Below are 27,899 nucleotides of genomic sequence, written 5' to 3'. Positions count from 1 at the left end.
AGCGTTCATTATCTCAGGATGTATTGGTTGTTCAAGTTAGTATAACGTTAGCTCATTCTGAAGTATCTTGGTGGTAATCTCCAACCATGTCTCAAATATTTGTCCAAAAGTTTTTTCTCCATCAGCAGCATAAAATGAGAAGATGAAGTGGTAATGTTTGTCGATTTATGGATGGAAGAATTCAGGGCAGTAGCCAGTCTGAGTTTGGGGACTTGTATACCTTACATTACTGAAACTACCAGATGGTTGACTTAGCAACTGTACAGCATCCTTGCATCCTGGTGGAAATCATTATTTTTCAGTGTAATTATGAAATACTGTCACCTAATTTTCCCTACATGTCTTGTTTACCAAAAAACAAAATTGTGAAAAAAGCTTCATGTGTGTATTTCAAAAGGACACTGTCAAGATTTTTAGGTTCTAGATTTAATTTATTGTAGCTTTATCAAGTTTTAGTTGTTGTACATATATTTGACTTAAATTTAACATTTTCCCTCTAAATCTTCACTTTTCAATTAATAACAGCAGAATTTAGTGTGGTATGAGTCAATCAGACATACGCTTAGGGAATAAGAATCCATATTTCTCAGCATCTTCACTTTGTACAACCGTAAGCTTCAGTCAGCTTGCTTTATGAACAAAAATTGGAGATTAAGTCGTTTAAACAATAACATAGCAACAAAATAACAACCTGAGTAAATGGAAAGGCAAACTCAAAAAGATTATAGATTCCCCCCTCCCCCCAAGTGAATTTAATGCTGATTCAAGGCACTAGATGATACTGCTAAAAATGAAATTCTCTCTGTGAAGAAAATGCCTAAATTAGAGGCAACTGCATTGTGAGGTTCTCCATGCTGCTTTGTCTATAAGCCTCAACCCTGACTTGGAATGATAACTTTTAGAAGTTGGCAAATAATTGTCTTCATTCTCATTCAGTTGTTGACCTCCTTTTATGAGAATGGAAACATGAGTGCTAGCTGGAGTGGTGGACGTTCCATGGCATGGATACTTGTTCACTAGGAAAAGTAGTGAAACCAACACGTTTTGCAATAGTCACTATACAGGAAAGATTTATATTTTAAGATTTTGGGGCATTATTAGAATATTGGCCAATGTTTTCAAAAGTGGTTACACTTATTTAGGAGTCCAAATATGGATTTAGAAGCCTAACTTTAAGCATCTGAGTTTGAAAATGATGGTTATTGTGCTTAAAAATTACTATGTATTTAAAATCTAAAACCATTTTTTGTATTGTCCTTTTTATATTAATAGATCAAGGGGCAATGGAATGTACTCATTCTTCTGTTATCATTTTTTTTCCAGAGACTCCTGCATATTCTTTTCACTCATGGTGTACCAGTTCCTTTTGTATATTTTTTGCAATGAACATTTTTGTTTCACTTGTGTTTGGTCTTTAAGTACAGCGTTGTTTTATTGCAGGGTATCCAAGTAGTAACCAGGCCTTGCTTCTGTTGCGAAGTTGTGGTTCCTTGTTGCCTGAGGTCCCATTATGTGAAAGAACAGAACTAGCCCATATGATATGGGGCAAGTTGCAAGACTTGGGTATGTCTTTTCATATGTTTGACTACAGTAAGGCATGTACATATTATAACAGTATATTCCACTTGCTTTCTTGGAAACAAAAAGTAGAATGCATTTTAGTAATGTTAAATGCTGAATTTTTATGTTTTACTGCAGGAATTTTTCTTTAAACATTGGCAAATATAACCTTATATTTACCACCCAGGTTTTTTGAGGCTAGAAACCTGTTTGTCATTCTGAGAGTTATACTGACATCTAGGGGTACTAACAGTAAACCTGAGGGTTTTTTTCCCCCATTGCTTATATCAGATAGTTGCTTTTGTTTGTTGTTGTGACAGATTCTAGTTCTTTAGTATTGTAAACACTGAATCTTGTATTGCTAAATAATTAGTTATTTATTAATTGCCTCAACAGCTGGCAGTCCAGTGTTCTAGTGTTAAAAGCTAGATATAGCCAAATTGCTATTTCAGAAGAGACCATATCTGATAACCATTAGAATGACAATTTATGATCCATTAATGTCCATCTTCAGAAACAAATGCATGATAATGTGTTCTTAAAAGTTGAGATTGGGTAAGGGTTGAAGGAAGCCACATTATTTTTCAGAATTTAGCAATTCATGTGTAGAATGCAAAATAACACACAGGATAGCATTGATGTTTCTGTACTCTGCATATTTAACATTTTAATTATAAATAAATGCACACTTTATAGAGTTACTCTGTTAAACAGTTGCGACATACACCATAGAGATGGATAAAATTAATTGATTTGTTTGTACCATAGTTTCTTTTGCATAATAAAGTTGATCTATCAAGAAATCCAAGTAATTTTCATATGACACTTAAAGATTTTTAACTTGTTGAACTTGAAGCAAGCTGCTTTATTTCAGTAACTTTGTAACATCTTGTTTAGGTGCTGTGTATGATGCAAGTCATTATAATGCTTTGCTTAAAGTCTACCTTCAAAATGAACATAAATTCTCTCCAACTGAATTCTTGTCCAAAATGGAGCAAGCTAATGTGCAGCCCAATCGAGTAGGTACTACTTGATGGCATCCTTTCTCCTTCTAATGCCACTATTGAATAAATCCAGACTCTTAATTTTTTATTTTTTTTCACAGGTTACATACCAAAGATTGATTGCTGCATATTGCAATGAGGGTGATATCGAAGGCGCTAGGTATTACTTTGCACTTAAATTTTTTTGCTGCAAATTATTTAAATACATATGCTTCTCATCCCTCCTCCCCTCATTAATATAAAACCTACTTCAAGTTCATTAAACTTTGGAGCAAAGAGGAGTCAAGTAGGTGATGGCCCAATTTAGTGTGTTTGTTCAAATGTGTTGCCTTCTCACTGGTGTAGAAGTGGTAGATTGTCTTGTCAGTTCCATGGTCATTGACAAAGAACATAAAATTATGAAGGAAGAGGTGTTACCATGCAGGAAAAGTGTTCAGCCACTGGGGAAGGGGCAAATATGTTTTTTCTCCCCCTGTATGGTGCTTGTTGTTAGCCGATCCATCTAATGTGAGTTGTTCATTTTAATTCCAGAAAGAATTGCCTTTGGTAGGTTGTGACAATGTGATTGCTGGGCACAAGAGGAATATACATGTATGGGAGTGGGAGGAAACTGATAAAACTTGTAACTGATGTTAAACAGAATTATGTTTATATTTTAAATGACTAAGATGCAACATTGGAGACAAGGTGGGGGAGGTAATGTCTTTTATTGGACTAACTTCTGTTGTTAAGAGACAAAACATCCAAGGTGTACAAAGTTCTTTCACCAACAGAAGTTTGTCTGATGAAAGGTATTACCTCACCCACCTTGTCCCTTTAATACTCTGGGACCCACAGGGGTACAAAAACACTGCAAACAACATAACATTTCAGGAGTAACAGAATTGTTTAAATTATTAACATTGTGTGCCACATCCCTAAATCTGATCACTCAAACGTATCTTTCTGTGTTTTGCCTGATGATCTAGTGCAGCACAACAGTACTTCACCAGTTTCTATACAAGGAAAACACAACTGTAATTATTATTTGTATCTTGCAGTAAGATTCTTGGATTTATGAAGATGAAAGAACTTCCAATCACTGAGGCAGTATTCAGTAGCCTTGTGACAGGCCATGCAAGAGCTGGGTAACAATATACCAATGTTGTTTGTTTGTTTTTAAATCTTCCTCTGCTTACCCTGTACATTGATAATTAGCTGATTCAACTGCATAAATCACATCCATGTGCTACAAAATGGTTGGCAACTACAATAATTGTGAATTACTGCATATAAAGACTCTATTTATTCTGAAAATAGAAATATATTCTGGTATTATCGGACACTGGGAGTGATAAAAGAGAGCCCATTTACCACTACTTCCAGTAAGCTTAATTTTAAGACAGATATTGTATTTCAGTTATTGGAATGAGAAGTAGTTGGCTGAACTTCAAAAATTTCTCTTCCGTTGAAGTAAAATGAACTGTCCTAAATTATGTGAATAATGTGAATGCATTAGTCAATATGTTTTCTCTTTAACTGTATTTGTATTTATGTCTTAGACATTTACAGCTGTTATTAACTTAATACCAAGAAGTAAAACGTTAGTTTTCAGTCTAGATTTTGCCATGTGCTGTATCTAAAATATTGAAAAAAACCCAAAATTATGGTTAATGTTATATTGGATGATTGTAATTAAATCCATTGATTTTTTTTTTAAACATCTGCAGCGATATGGAGAATGCAGAAAATATCCTTTCAGTGATGAGGGATGCAGGAATTGAACCTGGTCCAGACACCTACTTAGCATTACTGAATGCATATGCCGAGAAGGGTGACGTTAACAACATTAAACAGGTATTAATATTTCATGCATAGGTAAAGCTTTTCCTAAAACTGTTTGTTTAAAAGGGATTGCATGATCTGTTTAATATTTACTGATTTATTTGATACTGAAATTCCCTTTTTTTCCTCACACACAAAAATATACCAGTTGGTCTCTCTCAAATAATTCCCTAGTGGTCAGCGGTAATTAAGGAGAATATTTTTTTCAACTAAATAATTGTGTATTTCATTAATTGAAACCTGTCTTGCTAGTATTATAAATTTTATAAAACTCTATTTTATCTTTTGATAGGTGCCTTTCATTTTATATGTAGAAATGGTGAATAATGCTTGCTGATTCATTCAGTCTCATCATAAATGTAACTTTTTGAAAGTCAGATGAAAAGAGTATTGCACAGTATTTTATTTTCATCAATGGAAAGAGAACTTTTTTAGGGCCTGATCTTGCTCCCAGTGAAGTCAGTGAGTTTTTGCCATAAGATCCTAATTTTTGTAAGAGCTCCATGGATTTAAACTTACGTGCCCAGAAAGAGCCCCACTCGTTTCAGTAGAGGTTACATCCTGGTGCAGGGGTCCACTGACATGGAGCTCCTTTGCAAAATTGGAGGCTTCAGTATCTGCTTATGTCATAAGGTCAATAAATAAATAAATACTCCCTTGTGTAGGAGAAGGGGAGTAAGGACACTTACTGTAAGGCTAGGGATTTGCTGTCAGGGAAAATGGAGGGGACTCAAGTTGGGGTGGGGACTGTACGGAGGAGAGTTTAATTTGTTTAACTTAAACCACAGAAACAAAACTCATCTCACTCCCACCCCCCAAACAATCAAACAAATGTAACTAATAAGATACATCTTATCACTTTGGGCCAGATTTTGCAGTCCATTTTCCTGTAGTATTTTATGTCGCAAGTTTGAAATTAATGGCAATACTCACAGCATAAGAGATTACTGAGCGGGAAGAAAGGGTGTCAGAATCTGATCATTGTATATTGTATCACTCTCTCTTTCCCCCCTTTCCCTCATATGTCTCTTTAGAATTTAAGCTCTATGGACCAGAAACGGCATCTGTGCTTGTTTTGGGGAAATATGTAGCAAATTTGAGTGCTACTTCAGTGTAAATACTTTTTGGGTTTTTTAATGTACTGTGTTTGAGTCAGAGTGTAGATTTTTCATTAACATTACACTTATTCTCTGGTTTGTGGCTTTTACTTACAGATCCTGGAAAAGGTTGAGAAGATGGAAGGCTATTTTATGGACAGGGATTTGATGCAGGTTATTTTTAGCCTTGCTAAGGCTGGATATCCTCAGTATGTCCAAGACATTTTGTCACACATGAGATATGAAAGGGGATATATTCCAGGTAGTACTTTTAGTCATGTGTCCAAAATCAGGTTACTGTAGCTGTGCTTTTGAAATAGTACTGTTACTCAAGGTTAAGAAGGAATGCATTTTCAGTTGGTTGCAATGAAGGAAAAAGATTTGTCACTTAGTGTGATATTGTGTATAAGGCTTTGTGAAATCCTACTGGGGCAAAATAATGCTTTGTATTAATTTTGTTTTCTAAAGATAGCAGATGTGGATTAGTCTGGGTCACATTTTAAACCTAAGGGTTTTCAGAATTTAAAAACAGATGTAAGCATTTTTGATAATTTTTTTTTGTATTTGCATCACCACAAACTTCTAAAGTTTATTATTTTGCCCTTCAATCCATGATAAGCTCGCATTTTTCTTAAAGAAAATTTTTTTTTTGTGTCATTTCGGTTGTGGCAGGTATGCATGAACACAGTGAAGAGAGGTTACAAACACTGAATATAACTTTCTGTAACAATGGTTAGAGGCAATTTTGAATCCTGATATGTTACACCTACTTGACAGTACTTCTACATATACTTCAGTAGCCTTTCTCAAAGATTTGTCTTTCAGTTGTAGTATTTGGGATGTTTCTGGACCACTATGAAGATGATACTTCTAAAATATTTGGCATGGGTCTTTCAGTAGTAAAGGAGATGCTTGTAGCACTACATAACCTATGCAAATAAAAAGTTTCAAATCTGAGTTCTGTAGCAGTTAGTCCCACAAACAAATTATGTTATAAGATATTTGTAAAACAATTTCTGCTTTCTTTCCATAAATACAAAGTCAGGGACCATGCTAATTTAATTTGTAATTATTATTAAAATGTTTGGTGATTATTTCATTGGTAGTCTAATGTCAAAATAGTTTGTTCCAAACTCTTAATAAATATTGTCTTTGGTGTTTTAAATCTCTAGATGCAATGAACTTGTCTCTGAATTTGATAACTCAAGGTTTGGAAGATACAGCTTTCCAAGTTTTCAAATCATTTCCTACCTTACCATCTGAAAATCACAGTGAAAGCAATATGGACTATGGTAGCTTCTTCTTACGACACTGTGTAACTACAGATAAGGTATGCAAGATGTTATCATCTTACCAGACCTATAACTGTATGGTCGGTGAGATTAAGGGAGTTATGAAAATGTGGAAATTGTAGTTTTGTTCATGCACTTATAGTTAAAGAGTAAAGATGGAATGCATTAAGATAATCACTTTAATATTTCACCTACCAATTTACACAGTAAGTGGAATGTTTATGAGCAAAAATGCTTGTTGGTGTCTGTAATAACTACTTTATGGGAAAAGGATCTTTTCTTTAATTGCTAGAAAGGAGTTCAGAAATTTAGAAGCTTTATGTGTTCATTACAATTTATTATTATAGAAATAAATTCTTAAATTTCTTTCCAGCCCTTGAGCAAGCTGAAACAGTTCTGTGATGAGTTAAAAGAAGCCAATATGCACTCAAGTCCCCTCCAGTTTACTTTGTATTGTGCGTTGGAGTCTAAAAAAGCAGGTACTTATTTATTTGCTTATTTTAAACATCAGTTTATTTATACTATTCTGTTATTGTCTTATTAATAGTCAATTGCCTTGTGGGTGTTTTCAGCTTTGGCAATTAACCTGATGAAGACAATGAAAGAGGATGGTTTGCCTCTCAGACCTCACTATTCCTGGCCACTGCTTATTGGGTATCAGAAGGAGAAGAATGTTCAAGGTTAGCTTTCTGATACATATTGCTGTTGACTTATTCATAACTGAATGTACAGATTGACATTTAAACCCTATTTAGAAATGTGCTTGAAGGTGAGTGGAGGCCTGGAGGCGTGAAGTTCTTGCTATCACAAACATTTTTACAATTTTTTCAGAAGTGCTTTTCACTCATTTCCCATTTAATTGTAACACAGTCTTGTTAGTTTAAATAAAGAATTCAGTTTTTAATAGAAAGCAGAGTGAAAAACACTATTTGAATGGGATTTTTAACTCTTTGGATTCCTGGCTTCACAAAGGTTCTCTGCTGCTTTGTATCCCAAACAGTAGTTCTCTGATCTTTTACTCTTGGAGAGCCTTATTGAGACGTATGGAAGTAGGAAGCCTTTAAAAGTAAGGTTGTATGGTAATGACTCACTATAACTACTGAAAAGCTGAATCTTTCTTTTTGACCATTTTTTAAAATTTCTGTTCACTGATAAGTTAAATGTGAGCTAACTTACCATAATAAGAGAGGCAAGAAAACTTCCATTGCTGAATGAGTGATCATGACCTGACAGCATACTGATTGAAGGACAGAAATGTTCAATCTTTTGGATTCTTAAGTAGGCTTAAGCATTTAGCCCACTTTCCCCTGTTACACATGGGGATGTCTATAGGATATGAATAAGAATTGAACAAATATTACATTTTAGAGTACAGTATCTAATTCTTTGGTTTGCGTTATTGGTAATTCAGAAAGAGTGGTCTCATAAAAAGATGCTTTTAACAGAAGTACTTCCCCCTTGGGAAACAAAAAACTGTCTTTTTCATCTTATCTCACAGTATAATGTGCTTTAGAATGAGATGCAGAGTTGTTAGTGTGACATTGGGTGACAAACAAAATGCACAAACAAAAAAAAAGTGCTTTTAGCAGACTGTTCATATTGCAATTTTATTTTAAATATACAGTCACATTCCAGTTTGGAAGAAATGCTGAAACAAGTATTCCCTAATTGTTTCTGGCTATAAAAGTGTCTCAATCCTTTTTAGAAAAGCCTTTATGAAAACAATATTCAGTTTTTATTAACTCTTTAGCTCCGTGCTGATGCTAGAACACATGGCAGGTTGCACTCCGACACACTCTTTCTGAATACTGGAAAGTTTTCACGATCACATAAGAACTCTTGAAACTTACTAAACAGGGCAGGGCTACTATATGATTCTAGTTACTCCTGCTCTGAACTGTCATCCATACTTGTGTACATGCATATTTTGATCAGTTAATACTGCTGTGTTGCTTTATCAAAACTTGGCTCTACCTACACAATAGCAAAATATGCTCTAAGTGTGCTATATTGCAAAGGCTCCTGCATATTTCTAGAGCTGAAAAAGGTTGTTGTACCTAATTGTTGTGAGAAGAGTAACTTTTGTGATCTGAGCTGTCTTGACTTAATTTGAAATTGTAGCGTCTTCAAAAACGTGCAATACTTTTACTTGGCTGTCAGTAAGAACTGATAGTAAGCATCAGAATAAAGTCATGCCTTTTCTTCCCACAAAGACATCAGAGGGTAACTTCTTGTTGGTCCTGTGGTAATACTGTGCATTCACAAAGTTATTTTGTGAACCCAGATTGGCATCTGGTCCTTCACAGTTATGAGTTGTTAAGTTTAGTGTGAAGATTCCTGGTGTGTGTGTACTTATAACAGGCAATATGTGAGCAAACTCACAACTCTTAAAGTTAAACTTCAAATTAAAGGAAGATTTTTGAGCGCTCCCTTCGGCACTGAATTATCAATATAAATATGTTAGCTGTAGATAGGTGGAATAAATGTTCTTGGCCTTTGCCATGTAAAATCTCCCCTGCATTCAGATTTTATTTTTTTGGGGGGGGGGGGGGAGGGAGGAGGGAATGAAAGAGATGCAACATTATATTAGCTTGGTTTTTTAGATGTGAGGAAAAATAATATATGGATATTCATTTGTGATAGACGATAGGGAAAGTAGTGCTGAAAAGAACCTAAAGATGACAGTGAATAGTAAATTTAGCTGAGTTTTCAATGTTTCCTAGCAGTAAAAATTTATCAGGATGTATCAGATAAAGATGGATATAGATAGAGTACAACATCTCATACCAGAGTGGAGACAATGGTTCAATTCTCCACAGTAGTCAGATGTGGCATACCACATACGCTTCTGGGCAGCTATCTCCATACCAGAAAAGTATTGACAAATTTAACAGAATTTGGGGAAGAGGCAAAACATATTGAGAAGTTGAAAGGATGGACTTTGAGGGAGATTAAAGGTTAAATAACAACATGGAAGAGAAAGAGGTGGGTGTGTGTTATAACTGCCTATTTGAAGGGTGTAAATACCAAAGGAGGAAAGGAATTATGTAGGGTGGCCCAAGGGGTTATAACTAGTCGAAGGGAAATAAAAAATGAACATTGGGGAGAACAACTTATTGCTGACATTAAATATTCTACGGACTAGTCTTCCAAAGAAAGTGAGGAATGCCCCATTGTTTGAGTCATATAAAACTAGAGTGGACAAATGGTTGAATATGCTGCAGACAACTGTCTGGATTACAAGAGTGAGTAGCAGATTTCCACAATTTCATTAACTATGCCCATTACAAATTAGACACGTTTTTATTTTGTGTGCTGATAAAGCTAAAAGCAAGTTCAAGCTTTTTATTTTAATATTTTCCTATAGTGAAATAAATGCAAAGTTACCCTTTTTCAAGAAGAGGGCATGCTGCAAGGATTAAGGAAAAAACAAGACGTAGGAGGACTGCAAATATAAAGAGCATTTGGACACGTTGTGTCAATAGACCATACAATAAAATATCTTTGAAAGTGGAGGACGGTTTGGGGTAATGTTTTGCTTACATCAAAAGTTGTATAGCCGTGTTAGGTTTTTGCTTAGCATCATTTAGCCACTTTCTTGAAGCTTATTTTTAAAAATACTTAGCTGTGCTTTTTATTTTTGCTTTTTATAGAGCACTTCAGTACCACATCAACAGTTACTTACAAAATACAGTATGCAAGGTTCCCTTTGCTAGTAGAGAATATTTTCAGTTTTCACATTGACCCAGTATAAAAAGGCTCAATAAATGAGCTAAATACAAGATAATTTTTTGGTTCCCTTGAGGTGGGTAATGGTGTTCCCCAGGAAAAGTTGAAAATACTAATTTAAAATATTTGTCAGAATTTTGTCTTTAAGGTATATTATTCCACTCGAAATTTTTTTGAGTGCACCTTTAAATTCAATTTTTGACTGTACATTTAGCAGCATTACACCATTCTCCTGAATATGACCTCATGTTTCAAAATGAAAACTCCATTATTTGATATCTGAGCTAAATAAACACTTTAATCCATTTTCAGCTGCCTGTAATTGTGCAGAATTGTACCTAACTCAATAAGAAGTTTGATTGATTTCAGTGGGGCTACTTGAGGAATAAGGTACTGCTCAGTGTGAGAATAAGTGGTAGAATCTGTCCCTTAGTAGAAGAAGAGCTGGAGTCAGCCAGATGTGGGGAGGAGAACAGAAGCTGTGGCTCTATCCACTCCCTCTCCATCCTCTCAGGCTTTTACTAGCTCAGTCATATGAATTAGGGCAGCGGTTCTCAGACTTTTGTACTGGAGACCCCTTTTACATAGCAAGCCTCTGAGTGCAACCCCCCCTTATACATTAAAAACACTTCTTAATATATTTAACACCAATATAAATGCTGGAGGCAAAGCGGGGTTTGGGGTGGAGGCTGACAGCTCACAACCCCCCCATGTAATAACCTTGTGACCCCCTGAGGGGTCCTGACCCCCCAGTTTCAGAACCCCTGAATTAGGGAGAGAGCTGCAGCTGGACATCCAGTGTCTGAACCCAGGAGCCTAAGGGCCCTATAAGATCAGGCATAGAAATGGTCGGAGGTGTCTTACTCCTCTGCACAGCTATGTGGGACCAAAGAACAATTTTGTCTAGGGGGTATGTTTTTTTTTTAAAAAAAGGGGAGGGTATTTAAAACTTGTTTTAGACATAACTTTCACTGTTGCAGAATCTCCATTTAGGACACAGGGTTATTTCTTCAGTAGGTGCTGCCATTTTAACACAGTTTCCAAGAGGGTTTGATTCTCCAAAGTAGAGCTTGAAAAATTACCAGTTTGTGGGGGGAAGCGGCGCACTTTCGGAATAGTGTAAAGCAGCAAGTCCTAAACTTAATAGAGAGAGCTTTTTTAATGGATAAAAACTGGTTCAGTTAATCTTCTACAGCAGATTGTCCATATGTTGAATAGTTTCCTGTTTAACATTAATACTTAAACAATAAAAATAATGTTTTATTATTTATTATGATTTCCCCCTTACACTCCCCAGTAATTAGAAATAATGATTAGGATATATTTTGAAGTGTGCTGGAATTTTTGTTTAATAACATTCATCCTGCTTCGCTTGGGACAGTTAAAACCCACCAGACTTCTGCTGAAGAATGAGACTTGCCAGGATTAAGTCTGATTGACTTCTATGCATTGTTTGTACACAATATATTATGAAGATTATATATGTAAATTGTGTCTCAAGGTCTGTTTATGGACCAGTCCTGAGGCAAGGGAGTGGAATGGTCTAGCATGCTTTTGGGCACATCAAAATAATTAACAGAAATATCAATAACTTGCTATATTTCACTGAGTTTGATTGCATTGTAAATGTGCATTCTGTCTTAAATAAAACATATGCATTCAAATTTGTTATATTTTAAATACATTAATTTTAAATTAGAACATCAGCCTATTTTGAATAGTGAAATTATATTTAAAATCTCAATTGAATATTTTTTTTAAAAAAACCATGCTCACTTTTTATTTTCTGAGCTTCAAGAAACCTCATTCTTCAACTACTTATGCAAGTGCTTAACTATGAGCATGTGAGCTACTCACATGTTTAAAGTTAAGTGAGTGTGTACTTTTTTGAGGATTGGGGATTAAAAACCATTACTAAAAAGGATTACTAAAAATGAAAGATCTTTAAATTAATTTGCTGATCACTTTACAGGCTGTCTGACTTTTGCATTTTTCTCAATTTAGGAAGTTAAAACCAACTAGCCTATTTTTCACTTGTATTTATAGTAAGTTTTTGGTAATTCATTTTGACATTCTCAGGAATATCAAAAATAGTAAGAGGAATCTTACGTAGTAAAGGGATTTTTTTTTTTAAAAAAAAAAAGGTGTTTGGGGAATTTAGCAAAATGAAGACATTTTCTTGGCTTTTATTTTTTTTTAACTAGGTTCTTATAGCTTAAATTTGGGCAAAATTTGACATGACAGCATCCTTCTAAATGTTTTTTGCATGGTCTCTTAACAAAAGTTATCCATTTAAGAAACTCAGTCAGAAAACTAAGAGCATAATGATTTCTTAATTAACAAATGTTGCTTACACATGATATGTAAAGTACTGATACACAAGTATCTTTATGAAGAACATGTTCACTGTAAAAGACTTCTTTTGGGACAACGCAATAAAATGACTTTTTTGTATTAGCCAGTTTCCATCTTACTAAACACATATCGTTGCACTGTGTATGTCTTGACTTTTGTCTGGTTTTATGCCCATTGGTTAGGTTTGAGAGATAAAAGGCTGAACAGCCCTGATATCCTTGTGATGTCCAAAGAAATTCTAAAGGCAGCCATAAGATGCAGATATGCTGGTCTTAATATATATTCTTTTGATTTACACATTTTAAAGTGTTATGTGAGATGACGGTATCTTGTAACTTCATATTGAGAAAACATTAATATACTAATTAATAAAGCTGTGTGTCATGGAACAAAACTTAAAAACATAAAATTGTGGACTTCTTTTGTGATGATAAATTAGTGGTTTTCTGGTTTTTGCTGTGCAGATATTAACTTGACTGTGAAAGCTTTTAAAGAAAACCAAAAGAAAATGAATAACCTTCATTTTCAGAAAAAAGGGGAAGATGAGGCATATTTTGGATTTTTAAAAACTGGGGCAGGGAGGGGGAAGTGGGAGAACTTCATGAAAGTTAGTGTTAATACCACTAATAGTGACCAAACATAGGGCAACAGATACTGTGGAAGCTTTCTCACACCTTTGCCAGTTAACCTTAATCTTTATCTGCAGCACCCTATTCTAATACTTACGCTTCCTCATCTCTGCTCGAGAATTGTGCCAAACTGAGTGGTGGTTTTGTGACAGATGTCTACTAGGGATTTGGGAGAGCCCAATAAACTAATCCCCTCTGACCTAAGTAAGAATTTGAACCCAAGTCTCCTGCAGCTAGAGTACATAATTCAGTGTGGTATGTAGCTCCCTGTTGAAAACAGCTATTTCTTGTAATATTGACTTGAACTCTTACAATGGAACAGTCTTTCTGAAAAGTAACATTAGCTGGGCTCTATATTAACGTTTTCTACATCTTGCAAATATAAAATAGAAAGTTGGTGTCAAGATCTGAAAGGTATCAAGCAGGATTTACTGTAATTAATTTTTTGTTCATAATTTTGCAGATTCTCAGCCAAAATCAGACAGAGTTTTGTTTAAGGCAGACTTGAGCAGATGATGCGACTTTAATTTAGTGTGACTTGCCTGCATGTATTTTTAAGTGCTCAAAGGGAATTCACATTTGATTATTTGCACCATAGTGCACTGCATAAAATATTCATGGAAGTGTCACTTTTCCATAGGTGGCACTCCGGGGCAAAGTCAGGGACTTTGGGAAACTTTACATTTTTAAAGTAACAAATACGAGAGGCAAGTTAAAAAAAAACATATGCTACTTGCAGCATCTGACAAATCATTTTTGCCAGCAAAAATTCCAATACCTGTATAGCTTGTGACATGAGTGGAGAGTTAGCTAACTAGGCCTGATATAATGAAACTCAGGAAGTTCTTGCAAATTTGAAAGAAAAGCCATTAAAGCATTGGAATGCTCTTTTTAGAATAAAGCTGTGTTTGCTAAAAATTTCAAAATTCAATGGCATAATATCAGTTTTTATTATTATTAATGTTTGTATAATACCAGCAGTATTTCTTTCTCTCTAGGAAAAAAAAAAACAAACAAAAAAACAGCTGATGTATTGGTGTAATAGCTGTGTGGTCAATTTTAAGAAAACGTTTAATGTTTCTTAAAATTTATTTTTTACTGTATGTAGCTTGTGTTGGTATTGATATATTTTCAAATAAATGTCTACGCTGAAAATTTAGGACTTGATCTTGTGAGGTGCTGAGAGCCTCATGCAAGTGCAGAGCGATTTCAGTGGGTTTTGAGGAAACTTGGCACCTTGCAAAATTGGTCCCATTATCCATGTACAAACTAGGCCAAGGCACCCATTTTGCACATGTAAATATTTATTCAATCTTGTGCAAGGTTAGATACCTGTTTTGAAAGCCTGGACCTTAGCAGTAGAGTGGGGGGGGCGAGGACCAATGCTAAGTGTGTTTCTTAATACATGTTGATCACAAATGTCTTGAAGCTGGCTATATGCATTTATTTATGCGGGTCAAATTAGTTTCTATATTCAGCACATCAGATATATGGACATCTTCAATGTACAGTCTTAAAATTTGTATAATGAAGTAAAAATAATAAATTTAGACACAATTCTGGGCTGGCATCTCATCTCTAGGTATAGGTGCTAGTTCTTTAATTACAATCCCAATGCAGTATTTCATCTTCACTAAGCCAAAAATATGCTTTTCTGAAACCACAGATGCAGGATGAACGAAGAGTTTTCAGTCTTTGTTAGTTTACTGTGGAACAAGATAAAGAATGGTTTATCTATTTTTGATTTCAGAATTAAGAACTTGATTATTGAAATGAAAAAAAAAATGCCCAGCTTCTATGCAGCAGGAACTAGAGAGGGGAAGAAATGTTCTGAATAAGCATGGAGATTAATGTTTATATCTTTCCTTTTATAAAAAGAATTGAGCTTTTAGTTATCTGAAATTGTTCAGCATTCTGTACGCTTTCTAATATTGCTTCCTTAGGTACTATTGAGGTCCTTAAAGCAATGCATGAGCTGGGAGTGGAACCTGATGTGGAAACATACACAAACTATGTTTTGACAAATTTTGATGACATTCAGACTTTTCGTGCTCTGCTACAGGTGAGTTTAAATGAATAATTTTTTTATGTATTGCCATATTATGGCCCGATTCTGCAGCTGCTGTGTGTGTAAGACTCTCATTGACTCTGGGGCATGGTGTTCTGGGGCATGCAGTTGCCACACAAACAAGCTCATTAATTGTCTATGGACTATTTTTTGAAAGTTATTTTCTATTGTTTGCCCACCTTTTCCCCTCCCCATTCACCAAAGAGGATCTTAAAATCGCCATACCATGTGATGTTTTTCAGTAATGCATTTTTCCATTTCTTGAAATAAAAGACTTTAAGTAATACCATGTAGCTGATTCAGTAGCTTTATTTTACTGTTTTCCAGTTATGCAAAAATCTCGGGTTCTAGTTATTTTTCCCAGTAATTTTCTTTCCTACTGGTGGTGGTGCATGCTCGGCCTTTGTAGAGGGGTTGTACCTTTAGGGGTCAAGAGTGGCTCTTCTGGCCAGCTAATTAGTAGCACCGATGGGCTTTTGTAAGCTTGTCATTCAGTCCTCTTGACAAGTAGAATTGTGTCAACAATTTGGGGCTCCAGAGTATTTGTAGAAAGGGGACATTGTTCAGCAGAGACGTGGGGAGGACAGTGTTTAAAAATATTGCTGAGTATCAGGATTTTGTGTGTGTGTGTAGTGTAATGCTTTTTATCCATAGGAAAATGGCTGTCCATTTGAAACTGAAGGACTCTCTGTAGCGGAATTAAGACATGAAGCAATTTATGGAACATTGGAAAACGTTTTATCATTATGTAAGTATCTTCAATGTGTTTAGCAGATGTCTTTTTAACAGAGGCAGATATGGAGTACTTAAGTTGATGTGTATTTGTAAATATTCAGACATGGATTTTAAGGGTGATATAGATAGTGGTTGGGGTTATTATGAAGTTTGTTCCGTATGGAGGAATTGTGGCATTTGTGGAAAGGATCTCAAGGATATCTTCTGAAGCTGCCAGTTTTTGGCAATGGGTTTTTACATTTGTTATAAACTGCTTTTTTTAATATGAACATGCCTCATGGACTTTGCATACATTTTTTTTATTCCTTCATATTACATTTATTAAAAAAAATATTAACGTGGTACAAAAATGGCAAAGTGATATTTAGGTTAATTTTAGGTCCTCCATAAGTCTCTTTTTGTCAATAGGAGCTGCAAGTGTACAACTAATGGGATAAGCAGGCCCTAGGTTTACAGTACTGCAAGTTAAGTTTTTTAAGGACCTGATCTTTGTCAGAAGACTTTGCAGTACTCAACAGGCCCTAATCCTGCAAAGATTCTCACACGCTCTCGCTCTTTCTCTCTCTCTTTATTAAATTAAAATCAGTGGCATGTGCTTAAATCTTCTCAGGATTGGCACCCAGATAGTTTTCTTTAGTTTGTCTAGTATAATTAAATATTTCACTAAAAACAATTTTATTTAATCTAAGGTTTAGTACATTACTTAAAAGGGACGCAAGTAGGACAGAAATTTCTGATATGTTTTTAAAGCAAACATCCTCTGCAGTTTGCCTATACCCTGCAGCATTGTGCAACTATATGAAAACTTGAAAGTAAAATTCACTAGAAACTTAAGAGAAATAAAAATGGAACATAGTAGTCTGTTTTCATTGTCTAATGTAAAAAACCCATAAATAACAAAAACTGTAAATCAGAGACATAAAACGTTCAGGTTTCAAATCTAATTTGGTATTAATTATGTTTTTGACCAGTATCCTTGAAAAATTAAAGTTCAACACTGTTTTGTTTAACTTTATTTAATATGTAATGCTTATATAGTTGCACCGTTGCTGACCTGATTATTTATGGTGGTACTTTAATATATGTACTTAATTATCTCATAAACAATTACTAATTCTCTAAAATTTACTCTGAATTCTGCCATCTTTTGTTCCTGTTACCCCAGTCAGTAACACCATGAAAATATAATACTTTCAGACAACAGAGTAGTAGTTAGAGCACTAGAGCACGGTAGCTAGAGCACGGTAGCTCTGCTAGAAATGAAACATTTTGTAAGGTTTCTGTTACTTGAAGAAGCAAAACTAAGTGTCCTTTATTTTTTTTTTTTACTTTGGCTAGAGTGATCAGCTTTTGGTATAGCCAGTAACAGTGGCTTTGTATTGTCACTCTTGATGTAGTCTTACATAGGAGATTATTTAGCCAGAGACAAATACATTACATGAGCAAATATCTTTTGTAGTAGTACTCCATATAATAAGGTTTGTAATTGAAGAAAGCATGGAAATGTTTACCTTACAAACATTAATTTAAAAACAAATTACTTTTGTAAAATTAATACTGGTCCAGTGTTCACTAATGTCAGTTAATCTCGTCAGCACCCAAAAAATAATAAGGCACAGACAGTAAACAATATAAACTTGTTAATGCAGTTGTATAGGGAAAAATCTTTAAGATTGTCTCACCAGTGTAGTCAGTGGAGGTGAAGCATTAATGTTGGCTGCTATCAGGGTCTATTGATTCTGCTTCTTATCCCCTATAATGTATAGATTTCTGTTACTGACAAGATGAAAACTGTGAAGCATCAGTTGAGGAATCTAGGCTCATAAGGCAGCAGAGATGAGAGCTATTTTCCCCTTTATCATGCCATTCCATTCCACTTCATTGTCAGCTTCTTTTGATTTTCTCAGACTTGTTTGTTGCTAAGGAAACCAGGTTGCCGATTGTCAGCAGCAGCTGAGCATACTGAGGTGTTTTATGCTAGTCTTTTTATGAGTAGAAAGTTTAATATGCCATTGGAAAAATGTTTTGCTTGGGGATTTTGTAAAATCAACTGTAAAGGTTATCTTAAAAGCTAAACAAACATTTCAGATTTTGGATATTGTGTGTGTGTAATAATTTCTGCTCAGATCAGCATTCCTGTTTTCACATCTTCTACCTACCTATATCATATAGCCCTCCTAATGGTGGTTACCCTAGCCCTCATTGAACAGTTGTGATGCATTCAGCCTTTGCATGGGGTTAATTTCATTATAACGTCAACCATACACCATTTGAACAGGTTATTAAAAAAACGGCATATAAAACAGCATGTTTTGGAAAACAGGACTTGCTTCATATGAAGTCTAAATGCATCATTGCGGTTCAGTGATTGCAGGGGTGTTATGCTGGAGTGGGAACCAGCATTCTGGAAAGATTGAAATATAGGATTGCTCAGCTAAGGACTCAAGAAACAAGGGGTTATGAGGAATACATTAGAATTGTAAATGAGCTTTAAGGGATACCTAATTTCACAGTTTTCCTTGAGTTTTTCACCCCATATTGATAAAAGTAACAACACTTAAGATTGCTATAGCTGAATGTTATTAAAGCAAAAGTATTTTTCTATGTCACATTCTGTTGATTTATTTAGTTAATTGGATGGCATTTGAGAGAGAATCAGTTTCACTGTTTTCCTGTACACTTATTTAGTTTCCCTTGTTTGTTGGTAATTTACTCAGGAACAATGGAAAGAGAAAAATTTTTAAAAGCTAAGAAAATCTGATTGTAAAACCACCAAAATTTGGCAAGCATACTTTAGGATCTGAAACAATTTTTAACTTGTTTAAAATGTACTGACTTTCAAGCTGTTTCCCCTGAAGCTTATGTTCTCTTTTGTGACGAATGCCACAATCCTAAACTTTTTAAGCAGTTTTTTAATTTGTTGCATTTTTTAGGAAGAGTGCTAACTTCTATAACGCTTGGGCGTATCTCCCCTATATTATCTTGTGTACAGGACTAACATGTAAATTGTTAGCATTAATGAGATTTAACTGAGTTGAAATCTCACTGTCACTTATGGAAGAGTAGACCCCTTTTAAAAGATGGCAAATTCAAACAGAAATAATACCTTTTTCACATAAGATGTAATGAAACCACAGAACTCATTGCGCCAGGATACCGATGAGTCTGAAAACTTAACAAGATTCAAAAGGATGTTTATGGATAACAAGAATATCCAAAGTTGTCAGATAACGGCCATAAGAAGAAAAAAATTGGATGGGGTCTTAAACATAATGCTTTTCAGGACTGAGGCCTTGTCTACACAACAGAAGTTTGTCAACACAAGTTATGCTGACAATCTAAAACAGTATAATGACATTGTTTGTGCATGTTCACACTACGCTGCTTGTGTTGGCAGAGCTTATTCACACTTGGTACTCTAGCATTGACAGTGAGAGCAGTGCACTGTGGGTAGCTATCCCACTGTGCTACTCATGGGGGTGGGCTCACCATCCCATGATGCAGTTCTTTCTGTCCCAGCATTCCATGGGCTTCCGACTGCTTTTCATGGCATTTTCCAACAGTCTCTGTTTACTGTGCGTCCACCATCTCTGTCTGAAAGGATGGATCCTACGCTGCTCTCTACTGCTGTGGTCACTGTTATACACATCTCGCGGGTGGTCATGCTGTATATCATGAGCTCCCAATCTGAACAGGAATCAGAGTTGCCTGACCTGCTGTGTGCAGTGGAAAGAAACAACACCAGATTTCTTTTGGCATTCACTGAGCAGCTGAACATGGTGGAACATCACTTTTGGGCTCAGGGAACAAGCACTTAATGATGGGATTGCCTCGTTATGCAGTCCTGGGATGATGAGCGGTGCCTGCAGAACTTTCAGATGAGGAAAGCCACCTTCCTGGAACTGTGTGTGGAGCTTGCCCCCAGCACTGTCAGTGCAATGACATCAAAATGAGAATTGTGCTCTCTGTGGAGAAGCGTGTGGCAATCACTGTGTGGAAGCTGGTGACTCCAGACTGCTACTGGTCGGTCGCGAATCAGTTTGGAGTCAGGAAGTCGACCATTGTGGGTTATGGTAATGCAAGTCTGCAGGGCCATTAATCGCATCCTGCTACGAAGGACTGAGAGTCTTGGCAATGTGCGTGAAATAGTGGATGGCTTTGTGGCAGTAGGATTTCATAACTACGGAGGGGTGATAGATGGCACTCATATTCCAATTTTGGCCCTGGACCGTCTTGTGACGGAGTACATCAATAGAAAGGGGTACTTCTCTAAGATATTGCAGGTGCTTGTGGAGCACGATGTGGTTTGGGAAGTTGCATGACACATGCATCTTCAGGAACACTGGCCAGTACAGAAAGCCCCAAGCAGAGACTTTGTTTCCAGACCAGAAGATTCCAGTGTGGGATGTTGCAATGCCCATAGTGATCCCTGGAGATCCAGCATTCCCCTTACTCCCATGGTTCATGAAGCCTTACACGGGAAATCTGGACAGCAGCAAGGAGCACTTCAACAATAGGCTGAACAAGTGCAGAATGACCGTGGAATGTGCCTTTGGCAAATTAAAAGCATGCTGGTGCTGCCTTTATTGCATGTTAGATGTAAATGAGGAAAACATTCATAGTCATAGCAGCCTGCTGCATGCTCCATAATCTTTGTGAGGCTAAGGGTGAAAAGTTTCCCCGCGGTGGATCATGGAGGTAGATCACCTGGCTGCAGAATTTGAGCAGCCAAATACCAGGGCTGTTAGAGGGGCACAACAAGGGGCTATTTGAATCATGGCAGTTTTGAGGCAACATTTTGATAATGAGCACCAGTAATATGTTTTTCTATACAGCACTCTGCCATGCTTTAACTTGCCACTTTGCATGAAAATTGTGATGATTCCTGACCGGGATTTGTAGTAGTCAAATGATCAAACTGCCACTATGTATTACTAACAGCAGCAACCACCACGTGTAGGAGACAAATAAAGACTGGTTACCTTTCAGAGATTTTGTTTTTGTTAAATACCAATTAACAATACACACAAAAGGCTTGATGGGAAAGGAGATAAGAGTGCAGGGCAGTGTAGGCTGTCATAGCTATGTGTAAGTTCAGCTATCATTTTGGAAGCTGTCAGAAGGGGTGGAGTGAACTGGGTACTGAGATGTTCTGAAGAGTTGCAAGGAATGTGTGGGTGGAGTTTTGGGAGGGCATGCAAAGCAGTTCTGTATTGGCTGTAGGGAGGGTGTTGGCGGGGGGGAGGAAGCACGCATGTGTTCTGCCTGGAGCATGAGTAGGGACTTCAACATCTTTGTTTGCTCCTCCATCGCTTTTATCATCCATTCCTGGCCCTTTACAATGTGCTTCTCACTCTCCTTTCTGTCCTGCCTTTCAATTTTAAAATTTTCCTTCAGGATCTCTCTGCTCCCTGCCTTCTTTTTTTTTTTTTTTTTTAGCCTCTGAGGATTGGAGAACCTCTCAGAACATGTTCTCCTTGCTCCACTATGGTCTCTTCCTTATCTGCCTACTGCAGGATTCTTACTATCATAGTACAGTGGTTCTCAAACTTTTGTACTGGTGGCCTCTTTCACATAGGAGTGCGACCCCGCCCCCCAAATTAAAAGCACTTTTTAATTTATTTAACACCATTATCAATGCTGGTGGCAAAGCGGGGTTTGGGGTGGAGGCTGACAGTTCGCAACCCCATCCCTGTAATAACCTCGCGACCCCTAGTTTGAGAATACCTGATCTCGTACTTGCCACCGCCAGGGACAGGATACTGGGCTAGATCGACCTTGCTTTTGGATTAAGTGTGTGGGAATTACTGTTTCTAATGGTGAGTTACAAAGATGATTAATATTTACTAGATAAGGAACAAATGTTACTTCCATTAGGTCCTATTCTAGTTGAGCAGATAACTTTTTTTAAAAGAATAAATATTTAGAAGAATATCTATCTTTACAGTGTCTTCACCAAGTATGCCGTCTGTGGATTTGTTTCATTTTAAAGGCTGTCTCATTTTGGGCTTTAAAAGGTAAGTTTTCATAAAGTAAACTCCTCCCCACCCCCCGTAACTGGTCTAATCTCCCCTCCCGCACCCCACCCTTATGTAATTTTCCCCTGTGGTTAAGTCTGAAAACTTAAACTTAATAAAAATTGGTTTCCATCAACAGTTCAAAAAGTCCAGAGCACTCCTGCCTCTCTCTCTACACCTACCTCCTTCAAAGTGACTAGATTGCTGTAACCCCCCACAGTCCCCAGCCTAGTAGCAATAACACTAGCTGTATGATGCTGGAAGGTGTAAAATTGACCTGAGACCATGACCAAGGCTATTTTATTTCTAGTCACTTTTTTGCATTTCTGCTGGTACTGTAATAGAAAATATAGGTGTGTAGGAGCAAAGGAAGGTTTACAGCCCTTTGTATCATTTACCTACTCTGGTGGGAGGAAATCATGAGTTTTAAACTTGATGAAATTATGGCTTAATGTAATAGAAGAAAATTACTTATTTCTTTTCAAACTATTCAGAAAGTGAGCTAAAAATGCTAGGTGTCATCTTGTGTGCTATATTCGTGTCTGTGATTATTGAAGGCAGAACTGTTTGGCTGCTAGCCACAGTCATTTAGCTGGGAGGCAGCATTATCCAGTGGAGCACTGGAATGGGAGAAAGCAGACCAGGGTTCTTTTCCCAGTTCTTCCTTTGACTTACTGTGTGACTGCACAAGTCACTTATCCTCTGTGTGCCTTGTTCTCCCTGTCTGTAGTATGAGGATAATTATATTTGCTACATTAGTAAAATACTCTTAATTCTAGAAACTAAAAGCAGAATATGAGTGCTAAGTATTTATAAGGTGTGCTGTAGAAATAAAATACTAGTTTTTGGTGTTCCTTCTCTTTTTTTTTTTTTTTTTTTCCAAGCAACTGTTTCAGGAAGTGTTCTGTTGCTTTATTTTGTTCTGTCTTTGTACTCTGTGTTGGAAATAAGAAATTGCTTCAAAATCTTCAGATTTTATTTGAATTGAAGAGGAGGTTTGGTTCTTTGGGCTGGGTCAAGGACAAATTCATCCAATGGTAGATTGAACCATAGCTGGGTTTCTGGTTAGGTACCATTTGAGATGGAGCATGGAGCAAATGCTTTGTAAAAGGAGGCTTGATGTCTCAAAATAGGAGCTGTGTTATATGTTTGGGGGGGTGGGTGGAAAGGGTTGTCTGTCTTTTGAGACTGATATCTCAAGTTCAGGGGATCTGTTGCTTTTGTAAAAAGGCACCTAATCTCAAAATTGTGAGCAAACCTCTCCAAGTGTAAGACCTGGCTTTTGTGAAGGAAAGAATTCACTTCTAGTGGCCACTTACCCCTTCCTGAGAACCTGCTGCTTTGAAGGCAGTGACTATCAGCCTCGTCACAAAATCTCTTGTGAAATAAGATAGTAGTGTACTCCATCTCCTGTAGTATTGTAGTATTACCTTAAAAAGAAAAGGAGTACTTGTGGCACCTTAGAGACTAACAAATTTATTAGAGCATAAGCTTTCGTGAGCTACAGTTCACTAAGATGTAGCTCACGAAACCTTATGCTTTAATAAATTTGTTAGTCTCTAAGGTACCACAAGTACTCATTTTCTCTTTACGGATATAGACTAACACAGCTGCTACTCTGAAACCTGTAGTATTACCTTATCGTTTATCTTAATTGTTCTCCAGTGTCTGTCCATTTGTAAGCTTTTTGAGTCAGGAATTTTGTCTTAATTTGTGTTTGTAAAGCACTATGTAAATGATAATCCCAATAAATTACAGCAGAACCCTGTTTGTCTGATCTAATTGGGACTGGGATCAGATCAGTAAAAATCTGGATAATGGGAAAGGGCAATGCTGCAATGCCATCTAGTGGTCACAGAAGAGATCACTGGCTTTTGGCCCTGGAGTCCTGGTTGTGCCTTTAATGTAGAGAGCTGGATAGCGGAGGGTCAGATAAATGGGGTTCTACTGTACTTTAAAATTTGTAATGTCAGAGCTTATATAGTGAAGACTTACAAGCACTAATGTGAGCTAGGTAGGTTCTACTAAAGTGCCCCATACATGCATGCATGCATGAAACACATCACTATTCTGCTATGCTAGTCCTGGGGGTCTCCTGCTCCTGGACTGCCGCTCTTGGAAAAATGTGTGGAAACCTATTCATGTGGACAACCTTATGACGTTAGCCAAATTTGAACTCCTTCTCAAAACTTGAATATCTAATGTAACAAATTTTAAAACGCTATTACACCGAATACTGTATTCATGTTCAGAACCTCCTCTCTCTTTTTCTCCAAGAACCTTTTGCCAGTCTGTTCCCTATGCTAAACACGAGGCGAGCCCATCTCCAAGCAAACAACTCATTTTCCTATCCAGTTATCTCAACTACAACTTATATTTCTTAGTTGCTCTTACTTCCTTCCCCAGTTCCATCCTGACCTGCTGATGCTGATTCCTTGGTCAACAGCTAGCATCATGGGGAAGTGGGTCACATTAATAGTACAGTCCACGGGAAGAGGGAAGGTTCCTGGCATAACCAGTCTGGACAAGCTGCACACTAGTCTTGCTCTCCTCAAAACCTTATCCCTTATGTCCCCTGGCAATTAATCAGTTCCCTAATATCAAGCTGAGAGTTAATCAACTGTGCCACTTGGTCCCAGTATGGCTCTAAGTAATGGCTTCAAAATATTTTTGGTGTCCAGATATTTTAGTATGTTTTTAAAATAATATTTGGAAACAAAATATACTTCTAGCCATATTCTTAGAGTAATCTCACCGAATTATACTAAGGCTTGTGATAAGAGATTTTTTTTTAAAAAGCTGAACAGTACCACTTAAAGAAATAATTGTTGAAGCAGTGACAAGGACAGTTAGTTGAGCACATGTGAAAGCTTTCTGTGCCCTGGAGGTTCACATAGCTCTTGAACACTGGCAGTTCAATCCATAGTAGTGAAGGTAGTTCATGCTGAGGCATACTGCCATCATTTATTACCTGCATCCATATATTTTAGTCCTTTTTTGTAAAAGGGGTCTGTAGCATCTGACTGCACACAGCCTTCCTCGCCTCACAGGTGTCTTTGCCAAGGGGCACTACTCTCCTCATGAGAGATGGAGCTTCTTGGGGGGAAAAGAGAATGGAGGTTCTGAACACTCAGTTCTCCATTCAGTGTAAGAGTGTTTTAAAGTTCGTTATATTAGAAGATATTCAGCTTTTGAGAAGGCATTCAAACATAACCTATTAGAGTTAAAGTGATACGGTTTTTGCCCTTACCTTGATTTTGGGCCACTGTTTAACCCTCCTGTATAACATGAATCCCACCTTCACCACCAAACAGATGTTCATATTGTACAGCAAAAACTGCACTTAGCTGTTTGATTGTAAGTGGCAAGCAACTGGTTCTAAAATTTCATTTTAGTTTTCCATAATCAATTATCAGAGACTATCAATGATAGGAGACTTTGGGAGACTCAGAGGACGCCTCTGCAATGTTCCAGGTGTTCCAGAGTCCAAAGCTTGTCTCTTGTGATAGCACATTGCTATTCACTGCGTCTTTTTCATGATTAGGAAATGTCATGTTTAGGTCAGGCTTAGCCAGCATGTTAGGTAAACCTGACTTCTTCTCTACCTTTTTTCCTGGTAGAGGTACAGGGTAACATCTCCAGCTTGATCTTTATTACATTTAATTTTGTTTATTATGATAGTGCCTAAAGCCCAACCAAGAATGGGATCCCATTGTACTATGTATTGTACAAAAACGAAGTAGTAGATGGTCTCTGCAGTGAGGAGCTTACAGTCTAAAAAGATAAGACAGAGTGGGTGAAAGGATAGAACACACAAGCACAGTGAACAATGTGATAGCAACAAACGTCATGTTCCACTTTTTAGGAATGTGGTGGTGGTGAGAGGGCTTGGTTAGGAGGGGATAAGCTAATTGGAAGCAAAGGGAAAGGGAACCAGTGGATGGAGCAGGGGAAAAGAGGGGAAGATATGTAGTAAAATTGAGATGAAGAGACTTAAGGAGAGGGTGGGAGCAGACAGCAAGTCAGCACACAGCAAAGAAAGTCACATGAAAACTGAAGAAAGTTCCAGATATCAGCTGGTTATACAGGCTACAACTCAACCAGCCAAATTGAGCTACAAGGTGTTACTCTCTGCCTCCACCAGGAAAAAGTAGAATTTATTTTGGGCTTAACTAGCACATGTTAGGTGGGGGTTGTCTAAGCTGTATCACTCTTCCTAGTCAAGACAAAACTTTAAGCCATCAGGCTAGCATTAGTTTCTTACAGAATTATTTATTTTTCTTTGTTAGAATTGCATATGCTCCCAAATGGTGAATTAATTAAAAGCTCTAGATAAAATAATGGTATATTACTGTTCCTTCTAAGTCTGCCACAATATCATCCAATTTAGATCTACTAGTTGATTGATTAATTTCTACTTTTAAAGCCACGTACTTGCTATCTGCAAGTATTGATACACAATCAAATCCAACCAGGCCCCAGAGTGGGAATGAAAATAGTGGTGGAACTTTCTACCCATGTGGAATGCCAATATGAAACTGCTTACAGTAGACTGCAAATGTTCAAAATACCATCAAATGTGTTCTGCTGGGCTCCTCAGTCTCCACCTCAGTGGGGCTTGGGATAATCATGAGTGGGGCTGGGTTAAGGCAGACGCACAATAAGTATGTGCTCTGGACCTCTGCTCCCAGAGTAATGTGAAGATATTGGAATTTCAGTTTTACATTAAAAAAAAAAAAAGTTGGGTAGAAAAGCTTGAAAACATGAAGTGAGTCACTTCTGTAGTGGTGTCTGCAGACAGTCCTCAGCAGAGGGAGAAGTAGCAGCCATTAAAGCCTGGAAGGAAACTATACAAGAGCAGACTGCCCTCCACTGCCTGTTCTGAGAGAGCCTTGGCTGATTGGGTAAGAGAGTGGAGCACTGTATGATTTATTCCCCCTAGAGGAGTTCTTCAGATGCCCCTTCCGTTCTTCCCTTCTGGGCTTTTGGGTCCAAGGGTCAGATTGGCTGTTGGGGATGGTATCTTCTAGGCACCATCCACTCTTAGCACCAAAATGAGCCATAAGCAGATTGTTCAGATCTTCATAATAATTCTGTCAGCCATTAAATAGTTATCGGTGTTGACATTTAAATTGTCTTTGGACAACTCAGTTCACTACCCATTGAGATGTATGGGGCAGTTCACAATGGAGAGTATTGTTTCGTGGTCTCTCTAAATTGGGACAGACATTGCTATGCCGTTTACACTCAATTCATGTATTCAAGGTTTTGTTTGCAACTGTCATGGCTAGAATTTTTTTATGAAAGTTGAGAATGTAGCAAACTCAGATGAAAAAATTCCAGATCAGCAACGTGGCATCATTGTGTCCATTTCCAGCCCTGCACCCCACGAAATACTTTGGAACTAAATGTCCAATTTGAATCTTTACGTAAGTAGATTTTAGGGCTAGAATCTTCATACAGCTCTAACCCCTCACCCTCCTCCCCCGATACCTAAGAGATTTTATGTAAAAGAACCACCAAATATTGGCCTGGACATTATTTTGGATTTCTGCACCTTTTTGTTTTGTTTTTTCAGAGTTAAGTGAT

The 27,899-nt window shown here is 37.0% G+C and overlaps 1 protein-coding gene across 3 annotated transcripts in view; it reads left to right on the top strand.

Annotated features, from left to right (window-relative positions):
- Positions 1-27,899, top strand: part of LRPPRC (leucine rich pentatricopeptide repeat containing) — a 168,541-nt gene that overhangs the window by 25,215 nt on the left and 115,427 nt on the right. For all 3 annotated transcript variants that reach the window (XM_077813850.1, XM_077813849.1, XM_077813848.1), the window contains exons 3-14: positions 1,441-1,563; positions 2,458-2,579; positions 2,666-2,724; positions 3,605-3,691; positions 4,274-4,400; positions 5,603-5,747; positions 6,658-6,815; positions 7,151-7,256; positions 7,350-7,457; positions 15,434-15,552; positions 16,213-16,306; positions 22,241-22,310. In XM_077813850.1, coding sequence (XP_077669976.1) covers positions 1,441-1,563; positions 2,458-2,579; positions 2,666-2,724; positions 3,605-3,691; positions 4,274-4,400; positions 5,603-5,747; positions 6,658-6,815; positions 7,151-7,256; positions 7,350-7,457; positions 15,434-15,552; positions 16,213-16,306; positions 22,241-22,310 — 1,318 coding nt within the window. The remainder of the gene's footprint in view (positions 1-1,440; positions 1,564-2,457; positions 2,580-2,665; positions 2,725-3,604; positions 3,692-4,273; positions 4,401-5,602; positions 5,748-6,657; positions 6,816-7,150; positions 7,257-7,349; positions 7,458-15,433; positions 15,553-16,212; positions 16,307-22,240; positions 22,311-27,899) is intronic.

The sequence above is a fragment of the Eretmochelys imbricata genome, chromosome 3, assembly GCF_965152235.1.
Source record: "Eretmochelys imbricata isolate rEreImb1 chromosome 3, rEreImb1.hap1, whole genome shotgun sequence".
NCBI lineage: Eukaryota > Metazoa > Chordata > Testudines > Cheloniidae > Eretmochelys > Eretmochelys imbricata.
The sequence above is the reverse complement of the archived record's forward strand: the minus strand, read 5'-3'. Positions and strand labels throughout refer to the sequence as shown.